This window comes from Meriones unguiculatus, chromosome 2, assembly GCF_030254825.1.
Source record: "Meriones unguiculatus strain TT.TT164.6M chromosome 2, Bangor_MerUng_6.1, whole genome shotgun sequence".
NCBI classification, from domain to species: domain Eukaryota; kingdom Metazoa; phylum Chordata; class Mammalia; order Rodentia; family Muridae; genus Meriones; species Meriones unguiculatus.
In genome coordinates this window covers 72,468,504-72,479,397 of record NC_083350.1, presented here as the reverse complement: position 1 = coordinate 72,479,397, position 10,894 = coordinate 72,468,504, and the positions used below count along the sequence as shown (strand labels likewise).

General features: G+C 43.4%; 1 protein-coding gene across 1 annotated transcript; it reads right to left on the bottom strand.

Annotated features, from left to right (window-relative positions):
- Positions 1–3,435: 3,435 nt before the first annotated feature.
- On the bottom strand, positions 3,436–3,969 carry LOC110550212 (large ribosomal subunit protein uL24). The gene has a single exon (XM_021639930.2). The coding sequence runs from the start codon at positions 3,930–3,932 to the stop codon at positions 3,495–3,497; it is 438 nt and encodes a 145-aa protein (XP_021495605.2). The 5' UTR covers positions 3,933–3,969; the 3' UTR covers positions 3,436–3,494.
- Between the last annotated feature and the right edge of the window lie 6,925 nt (positions 3,970–10,894).

Genomic DNA, 10,894 nt, shown 5'->3' with positions numbered 1-10,894 from the left:
GAACTCCCGCCCCCTTCTTCAATCATAAGCCCAAATACATTCGTCCTTCTCTAAATTGCCCTTATCCGTGTTATTTTATTACAACAACAGAAAAATAACCAATAGCTGTGCATTGTTTTTTGACTTAAACAGCATCGGCATAGTTGAAATCTATCCCTGGGCATTCTTGCTCATCCCAGTCCTACCTAAGACTGAGAAGACAGGTTTCTTTAGGGTTGAGTGTTGGAGTGGAAGGCAGGAAAAGATTGCCACAGACTCACCTCTTAACACCTGAGTTTATTTATGTTAATACCTAATCACTGACTCTTCGGTTCTGTTAGAACGTTGGTCTCTGCTCTTTTTCAGCGAAGAGACAGTCTATCCTACACGTGAGTTTTCCACAGATGAGTATTCCTTTTCATATCAGCTGCTGAGTTCCAGTGGTTACAAAAGAACCTTCAGAAAAATTCTCTAAGTGTGTGACAACTGAGGGATAGAGGGGCTGGTAGATGGTACAGTTTGAGGAGAGCTTGAGTCCTCCAGTTAGCTTTGGAGGGCATGAAGCTTTCCAATGACGATGAGATGGACAGTTTCTGGGCAGGAAGACTGATCTGAGCTGGAATGGATACACTAGAGTACTAGTGTACAATGAAAGTACTGGAGAAGCCATGGAAAGCCCATTACTGGGTATGGGAAGTCTGTGGCTCCAAGAAAGGGACTTTCTTCTGTCACTGTAGCAACGTAGCAGCTATGTTTTGGACCACTTGAATGTGTCTCTGAAAGAATCATATGCTGCTGTTTCACCCCAATGTAAGATATTTAAAAGGTGGGAACTTGCCAGATGTGGTGGGGCACACCTTTAATCCCAGCACGTGGGAGGCAGAGGCAGGCGGATCTCTGAGCTCAAGGCCAGCCTGGTCCACAGAGAGAATTCCAGGATAACCAGGGCTACACACACACACACACACACACACACACACACACACGGGAACTCAACCAAATTTAGGTATTTAAATATGGAGCCTCTAGAAAATCATGAAGTGATCAGATCCAACCCTCCAGGACTGAACACTGTTGGCTTTATAAGAGGAGAAAATGAAATATAAAGAGACATGTATCCATGTTTCTATGTGATAGTGTACATACCTTGGGACTCTACCAACAAAAACGTCTTCCCCAGTCACAATCCTTCAACCTTAGGCCACCAGCAGCATGACCCCAAGTGAACCTCTCTTTTTAATAAGTATTCAGCCTTGGATATTTTGTTAAATAACATAAAGTGGGCTAACGCAGAAACCATGTATAAATGTTGTTGAGAGAAATGGTATCTTGAAAGTGATAACTCAGGAAACAGAAATGCACCCTATGAATGAGACAAGAAGACCATAGACACAAGGGAAAATGGCCTGTGGCTATTTGTGTGAGAAGAGAGTTACATTGTAAGAAAAAGCTGTAGGAGAAAACTCAGTAGGAAGCACAGATTAGATGAGAAGAGAGGGGAGATAAGGAGGTTCCCAAGCTACCAAGAACATACCATTCAACCTGCAGAGAAAACCCAGAGCCGCTGCCTGAGTTTGACTCTGCTAGGGACCTATGGGACCATAGAGATGACTCAGCATTTGCCTGCCTCAGATGCTGCCCTGAAATCGAGGATTATCTTATCTACCCCTTAAAGCTATTATGATTTTAAGTGAATTAAAATATGCAAAGCTGACTGCATGGGGGGAACCTGTAGTTCTCTGAGAATAACAAAATACAAAAGACATATTTTAAATTTAAAAAGAATATAGAAATTGGGAGAAAGCTCCGTCAGTAAAGTGCATGCTTCCCTCACAAAACACGGGGACAAGAGTTAGAGCCTGAGAACCCATGTAAGAGCCAGCCTTGGTGACAATTGTATGTAATCTAACCCCAGCCTTGGAGAGGGAGACAGGGCTGGATCCCTGGGACTCCCTGGCCAGCTAGCCTCCCCTATTTAATAAGCTCCAAGCTAGTGAGAAAGACCCTGCCCCAAAAATCAAATTAGGCGACATCTGAGAGACAGCACCTGAGATTGCCCTCCATATGCGCACACACACGCGCGCACACACACACACACACACGCACTAAAACTAAAACCATGTGAAGCCCTGATATAGGGCCTCACCACCCAGTTTACAGCAGGAGCTTAAAGGCTGTCTTTGGAGTCACTGCTATTGTTGTTCTGAAGAAGCCAATACTGGTAGCCAGAGGTGGGAGGGAACCGAGTCCCCCCAGAAACAGCTCTGGTTGAGAATGGAGACATTAGCTAGGAAAAATACATTACAGTAACGTGTTTTATATTCACCAGTAGGATATGAAGTCCCCCATTCGTCTCTCCTGTTGCCTGAAATTGTATTTCCCCTGCCACCCTCAAGTATCCAGACCTCCTAGCACAGCCACCCTTGAGTTCCTAACCCTACTTTATTTGAATGGAAACAAAGTTTCTTTGGGAATACTTACTGATTGAAAAGGGGATTTTAAAATCATTTTTTTAAGGAGAAAAGCACGGTTTAAACGCACTGAGAGAGCCAGAAGCCTCCAGGAGAGACACTTTCCAGAGGACATTGCTCTGAATATTATATAATCTGGGCATCTAAGGATGAAAATAAATCCCAGGCACATTGCATCTAACCCTTCCACAGACAGGGGCATTGCCAAAGCTCTCAGCCACCATTTCCCCGTCTTCAGAGTGAAGATAAAAGAGCAAACATTACTCCAGGTGGAATTGTTCTCGTTTAAAAGAAGAGGAGCAAGGGGAAATGAGTAAATAAAGAAAAAAGGAATGCATATTTGGAAGTCGTTGCACACGATTAGATGAGAGGGGAGGAGGAAAAGCCTGAAGACTGAAGACATGGCAGGAGTTGGAAATTAGGAAGACTGACCTCAGTGTCTCTACTAGACTTGGAAAACATTTCTGTGTATTCTGTACCTTGCATCTCTGGGTTTTGACGTCACTTCCCCAATGCCTGATTCCCTAGGCTCCTCCATCATTTTCAAACACTAGCTTTGGTCTTCTGATTTGAGCACCACAATGACGAACATGACAGTAATCTACTGGTGCTCTGCCGTGGTCAAGGTGCTTATAGACATGTCATTCTACACTGTGCTACTGTTGGTTCGGTCTCTTGATACCAACGTACTTATTTTCAAAAAGTCTTCTGGTGCTCTTCCCCAGGGAAGAGCATGCCAATTGGTTGTTCAGTGGCAAATGATCAGCCCTGAAAACGTACATACAAGTAACAGTATATGGGCTCAGCAGGTTTTGCTGGGGGAAGGGGAAAGGGAGAGAGAGAGAGTTAACAATTAGGAAAAAGGAGTCCATGAATTTGAAGAAAAGTAGGAAGAGCTTAAAGGGAGAAAGGGGGAGGAAGAAATATAATTATAATCTCAAAACAAAAAGCTTTCTGAAGACAGAAATTTTATACCTGTTATTTTTTTTTTTTTTTTTTTTTTTTTTTACGGAAACAGTCTTTAATGACAGCTGTGAGAGGCCTCTACTCCTGCATCTTCTCAATGGTTTCTTCCTTGTATTTGCCCTTCTCCTTTCCTACTTGCTGAGACTTGGCTTTCCTCTCCAGGATCTTCTTGCGGTCTTTGTCCAGCTTTAGCCTGGTGATAACCACCTTGCTGGGGTGGATGCCCACGTGGACTGTTGTGCCGTTGGCCTTTTCCCGCTGTACTCGCTCAATGTAGATGACGTACTTCTTCCGGTACACCTGGACCACTTTGCCAATCTGCTGGCCTTTGTAGTGTCCTCGGACGACCTGAACTTCATCATCCTTTCGAATGGGCATGGAGCGAACATTATACTTCTCTCTCAGCTCTTTGGAAAGAGGGGAAGACATGATCTTCCTCCGGATGTGAGAAGGCGCGTTGAAGTGCCGCTTGCGGTTTTTGCTTCGGTCAGAGGTCACGAAGGGATTGAACTTCATCTTGGCGGCTGCGATCCAGCGATGGCTGCAGAAGGAAAGAGCTATACCTGTTATTTTAAATGGTTTAAAAATAAAATCTTTCAAACAGAAGAAGAAAGAAAATTCAAATAATAAAGTTTGAGGTGGGTAGACACGTGGCTTTTATTGTAAGAGGAGTCAAGGTAAACACACATTAGTCATGTGATGGACAAGCGAGCTTTCTATGTCCATATAGTTAATTCCTGGTGTCTACAGAGATGGTTCTGACTCTGCTTTCCCAGCCCTCCACAGCCAGGCTTTTAATGCCTCATTTCCAGATAGTTCCAACCCAATCACTGAGCTATTTCTGTCAATCATTTCAGACTGCACTGAGCATGCTCAGTCTCACCAGGCCAACTACAGTCATGACTGTTGAGCTCAGTGTTGTCCCCAAATTCCACTCCTGTTCACTTATCAGGCTCAGCCATTCAATCATCACAGTGTCTGGTTTGATAATTACCAAATTATCATGGTGTCTGGCTTGTCTGGGTCATGCTGCAGTGCTGAATCCCCCTGCCTGCCTCCCAAGGGCACAGCACATAACCTCTGTGGTTCCCGCAGGTCCCTCTCCCTGCCCATCCGGGCTCAGATTGGAAAGTGAACATCTCCACATCTACCCCTGGGGACTTTTGACCAATATCCACCGGCTTGTCTATGTCTTGAAACTGTGTCAATATTTTAGAATCTTCCCGAAGCTCTAGAGAGAAAGGAGGCCTTAAATAATTAGCTTCCCTACCAAGTCAGTGAGATATAAATCTAGTCAAATTAATTTATAAAAATAAAATAACTTTACATATATGAAACTTGCAACTGCCAACTAAACGCGAGAGTCCATCCTCTCAGGACTTGTCCACTCCTCTGCGTCGGCTGAAGTTCTTTACCACACAGGATTAGCAATCAGCACCTCATCCGACTCCATGTTTGAAGCCCCAGGAGCATATCCCTTGCCACCAATACCACCAACTGTACCATTAATCTTCTTGATTGGACAGTATACCTCTCATCATTTGTCTCTCTCCCAGAATCCCATGGGAGTTTGTGTTAACCAGGGCATGCCCACAGACCCAGGGGAAAAAAATGTGTTTTGGCTACATAGAGTTCTGACCACCACCCCCCCGAAAGGTTTGAAATTCCTAATTTGATATGTAGTTCAATGTACAGTCAGACCAAGTTTCTTACCAGAAAGCTAGACAAAGATGGTACTTGTCACAACCAGAAATATTCAAGGCATCCATCTGGATCCATCCATGCCAGAGAACACTCCCTTTGGATATAATTGGAGAAGTCTCATGAGTAAAACATGTGGCTGCACTTAAGCATTAAATGCAGCTTATTACATAAAGGAAGAGCCCTAATTAATCTATCGTCTACAAACCAAAAGCTTCAGTGGGAGGTGAAATGGTTTAGGCTCCCAGCTAGTACTGCCAAGAATAGCCTCACAGCCGTGAGCAGAGGAGCCTGCCTAGCCCACCCTGCAAAGTCCCAAGGCTTAAGTTGAATTCACAAAGGAGGTATTCTGAGCCACAGGTTGTGGCTTTTATGGTCTGGATCATAGGTTCTAGAAAAACAATGTAGCAACAAATAGCTGAGGCACGAAACATTGACTCAATTTTAGCAGAGATGAAAGCCAGCACTCTCTTTGTTACCTTTGTTCTGTGTGCAGGTTGAGTAGGAGGTAAGTGACCCAAAAGCAGTAATACTTTCTCTCTTCCCCTGACTTATCCATACCCTCCCTCACCATGGATCGTCCTACCCATGAGTGTTATTGAGCCAAAGCTAAGACTATATATTACAGTGCAAATATATCATTAATTTATTTTATTTCATATGCCTAAAATATATAATATAATGATAATAAATAATCACAAAACCATTGCTGATAAAAAACCATTTCGTCTCCTAGAAGAAACCATTTCACTTTTACCTTTCCTTACTTGGGGACAGGCCTCATGCTTGCTAGGGCACGTATGGAGGGGTCAGGTTTCAGGGACCGAACTCAGGTCTACTGGCTTTGCAATGATCTCTCTCACCTCCTGAGCCGTCTGGTCAGTCCAGTCACTCCTATCTTTGTTAAAGATCTTTCAGAATGATGACTCCCCAAGTTCTGAACTAATATGTCATGTCCTTGAAAGTCAATACTTATCATCCACATACTATATGCCAAGTTTTGTACCTGGCATGAGAGATCTGAAGAAATCCCACGTTTAGGGAGTTGCAATTGACTTGACAGTCCCATCCTGAACAAGAATGACAGCGGCTGGAAGGATAAAGTTCTTCCTCATGTCAGACTGAAAGCCATCCTGTATCACTGGAGCCAAAGCTCCTCCTTCACACAGATATAAAGAAGAAACTAGTGTCCCTTCAGCTAAAACTATGCTAAAATTGGTACACTCGTGAAATCATTTATTCTTTCTTCTCTTCATCCAACAGCTCCACCTCTTTAATGTTTTCTCAAAGGACATATTTCCTTGTGTTTATTAGTACCTTTCCTCACACAGTGTGGGCCTCCCCCCCTTTATCTGCCACTGCGTGGTTCGGAAGGCACTTCCTCCCTGTTGTCACACTGCGGTTCTCACAGCAGCAACACAAGGACAGCCCTGAGGAGAATCCGCATGCGCCCAAGGTACCGTTCGGGGCCTGCAGGGCACCTGGGTCACTTTACACATACCCCCATTGGAATGTCATTCCAGTGTTTGTGGAGTAATTTTCTCAATGAGCCGAGGCCATTTGAATTTTATTTTTGTCTTATAAAGCAGTAGGGACTTTTTACTCTTCGGTGCCAGCTCAACCTTCATGAACTCAGTCTTAATTCCTTCACCCAGGCCGTCAGTATAAGTATTGAGCAGGCTACAACCTGACCCCAATACTTCCAACAGTGTCAATATGTGCTCTCCCTCTGATTGATGTCCAGATGTTGATACTGCCCTTGAGGTGTGGACCAGCAGCCCTACCACCGTGTCCAAACTAAGATGTTGCCTGAAATATCCAGATCTTCACCAAAGTTAAGATGGATGATACTGGTCCTTTCCGCTGGTCTGCACAGCCTCTAGTAGCCATGGGAGGACATTAAATTGATGTCCCACTATTATCTGGTTACGAAGCTTCACTGGTCACCGATTAAAATTTATATATTTTTAATCAGTTTACATATGTTATATTTTAATATATTATATGTAAGTATATATTATGTAACGATCGTTTATATGTATTTTAATCAGCTATTGACTGATTTGTTCTAAGTTGTTCTCAGGTGTCGCTGTTAAGCTCACAGGTCTGAAGTCTGCAGAGCCATCCTGTCTTTCTCTCAAAAATGGGCACCTTTACACCGCTGCTATCCTTAGGGGTGATATGAGGAAACACTCGCTAATAGTCCTGAGATGAGAGCTGAAGATCCATTCAGTATCCTACAGGGCAAGCCATCAGGTCCTGCTGACTCCAACATATTAAGTTTCTCCAAGTATCCGAACTCTGTAGTACCCTTGGCCTTCTAGCCTCCCATTATAACGTGGTCTTATTTCAGGCAACAGTTTATAGTGGAGATTACCGTCCCCTGGGGGAAGGGAAGTGAGGAGGACATTGCAAAAATATTAAATAAATAAAGTAGAAACGCTGCTGTTTCACTTTATTCTGCTTTCATATCACTGGCAGAGACAGCAACGTGCGGCCAAATCCCTTCCTTCTCTGCTTGGAGCCACACTGGCAAACTGCATTTCCCAGCATCCTTTGCAGTTCCATCTGAGTCATATGAATGGATTTTGGCCAATCTAGTGATGGAAGACATGCTGTACACCACTTTCCAGCCTGAACACAAACGCCCTGTTCGTGGCCCTTTTCTCCTCTACTGACCACTTGGGCGCGGTGAGTTGATAAGGAAACGTCCCACAAGAAAGGAGACTGGGCAACGAGGCAACTGGGCCACCACACACAGGGACTGTAACAGGAGGACTGCCCAACATGCATGGGGCTGTAACACAAAGAGGAGGCACATATGCACAGCCAGGGGTAGCAGCATCTCCCCATAACCCTAGCTGAGCCACCCGCACTGCCCCGTGAGACCCCGTGTGGGAAACCACCTGAGAGTCAGGCCTGTAGGCATGTCTGTGAGAGTATTTCCAGAGAACTGAGAGGGCCGTCTTTAAAGGAAGGCCGCACTGTCCCAGGAGCAGCATCCTCGTCTGAAGGAAGGGGAGAAAGAAGAAAGCCGCCCAGAACACTGCTCAGCTTCCTCACTGCTGGTGCGCTCTGGCCAACCCTTCTGCTTCTGCTTCTGCTACGCCTGCCCACCAGGGCCGCTCTAAACCGTGAGCCAAGATAGACCCCTCCTGCCTTAGACTGTTCTTAGTGGGTATTTAACATATCAGTGAAAAAAGTAATTTCTACTTCCTGTCTGCAAAGAAAAGAAAAGCAATGCGTGTGTCCTACGCATTCGCAACTCCTTACATTATGGTGGTCTCTATACTGATCTAAAATCTTTCTCACCAGTCTTCTCACTAGGACCTGAATGTTACCCCTTCAGATTATTCAGGAATAGTTCTCTATCAAATGCGAAGTTAAATTTTCAGAGTGTCATTTTTTTTTGGACTAATAAAACATTTAAAAGAATATCTTTTTTTTTTTAATTTCCTACTGTTTGGTTGGTTGATTTGGTTTGGTTTTTGTTTTGTTTTGTTCCAAGACAGGGTTTCTCTGTGTAGCCTTGGCTGTCCTGGACTCACTTTATAGACTAGGCTGTCCTCGAACTCACAGAGACCTGCTGAGATTCTAAGCATAAGCTCCTACTGTTTCATATATATATATATATATATATATATATATATATATATATATATTCATGCATATATACATACATATGTATGTACATATATATACATATATGTGTATATATGTATGAATATATATATATATTTATGTTAGCTCTGCCAGTCCTATCATTTAGATTGTATTTATGTAAACTGTTATTTGAGGAGACCTTGCCAAAGAACTCTAGTTCATCATGTGCCCCTTATAGAAATAACTGACAAACTTGATTTAAGCTAGAAAGAAGAATAGTGTCTGGTGGATTGTATAACTAGATGTTAAAAGGTTCTACAAAGTTATTTACTGTATGGAAAACATTACTGATACCTGGGTATCCATCACCCAATATTTTAAATTGCTCATATTTATTAATGTATATAAGTAACAAACTTTATTTTTTTAACTAAATCTATCCGTCTGCTTTATGTGTGGGTGTTTTGCTGTGTTTTTACACAGCATGTATGTCTGTGTACCATGTGTGTGCCTGGTACCCACAGAGGTAAGAAAGGGGCATTACATCTCCTGAAACTGGAGTGGTAGATGGCTGTGAGCCACCATATGGATGCTTGGAATCAAAGCTGGGCCTTTTGCAAGAGCAGCAGGTGCTTTTAGCCACTGAGCCATCTTCCAGCCCCAAGAGACAAAATTGATGGGTGGCCACTGTTCCCTTTCTCTTGTTTGTTGCTCTCACCTGTTGTGGAGAAGTTTCTTTGGGGTTCAGTATCCCCTCTCGGAGGGAGTATGGAAGCTCATGAGACTCAGGAACTAAACAGATTTCAAGTGTCTGGGAAATCTGAAACTTTCAAGGACCCCTTCCCAAGGATATAGATGCAATAAAGAGCTGTGCAGAGGAGATCCTGACCAGCCCTACTGCTGAGAGGAGCTTCCTAACACATTGAGCAGTCTCTTAACGAATATTCAAATCTATTAATGAATAAGGAAATGAAAAAATTTGTTTATATTTATTTAATGTATTAATACCATGTAGCAGTTAAAGATTAAAAAACTGTACATATCATATTGATTATATCTCATAATATATTAAGTTAAATAGAGTTATATGCCTATAGCAAGATTTACATAAACTGAAAACAAAAAAACTGGTACCCAGAATATTTGGTCACCATTGAATAGATTGTGACTAGACAGATGAACGTTTGGGTATTTCCTTTAGTACTCAGTTTATCAGAATCTCATCCAAATAAATTGAGCCAAACACGTTTTAACTTCCTAATGCACACACCACAACAAAATGGCCTCCCATTCATTGGGGCAAAAGCCTTGGGTTCCCCAGATTAAAGCTGAGACAGGAACCTGAACTGTGTGGTCTACAGAGGGAATGCTGCCTACCAGCCTTTGAGAAGAAGTTCCTGGTGTGCGAAGACGGGTAAAGGAGCCAGGTGTGGGGAAAGCCAAGCAACCTGGATCACACCATGTCCTCTCTCAGCCCAAGTCACCAAGAGTCTGATACCAGAGGCTCCTCCTCTTCTAGTGGGTCCCTGGGCAGTTCTAACCCCACCCCTCACCCCAAAGAAGGAAGATTCCCCAGACCCTTCCTAAAGTGTCATCCTTCTGAAAGGGGGGAACTGAAAAGCTATGGGTCAGGACACCGTGGCTGAGGGTGAGCACAGTTCACACAGGAAGACTTTAACTGAAGAGGGGGAAGGGCCAACACATATGCCTCTGCTCGTCAGAGACCCGGGCCTTGTAGCAGCAGATCATTCATCTTGACTTCGAAAACATGGAACCATCCCAAATATTCTCTCAGTGAAATGAGACCTGCGGAACATCTAAAAGATCAAGTGTGTGCGCAAGCACGCGGGCTTGCAGGTGCATACATATATATATGTGTAATTACATACATATAGATGGATGTGCGGGTGTATACTGTGGAAATACATAGAGAAGTAGGGAGGAGATCTGAGGTAGCCCGGGCTAGCTTCAAACATGATATGCAGCCCAGAATAACCTTGAACTTACTGTCTTCCTGCTCCCATCTCTTGAGTGTCATGATGACAAGTATATGCCCCGTGCCCAGTTTAAATATGTTTTCCGTTTGAGTTTCATTATAAAGCTTTTTTTGTTTTGAATAAAAAAAAAAAAAAACTTCTTAACCTTCTAGATACATATAAGCCAAACCGTTAGCA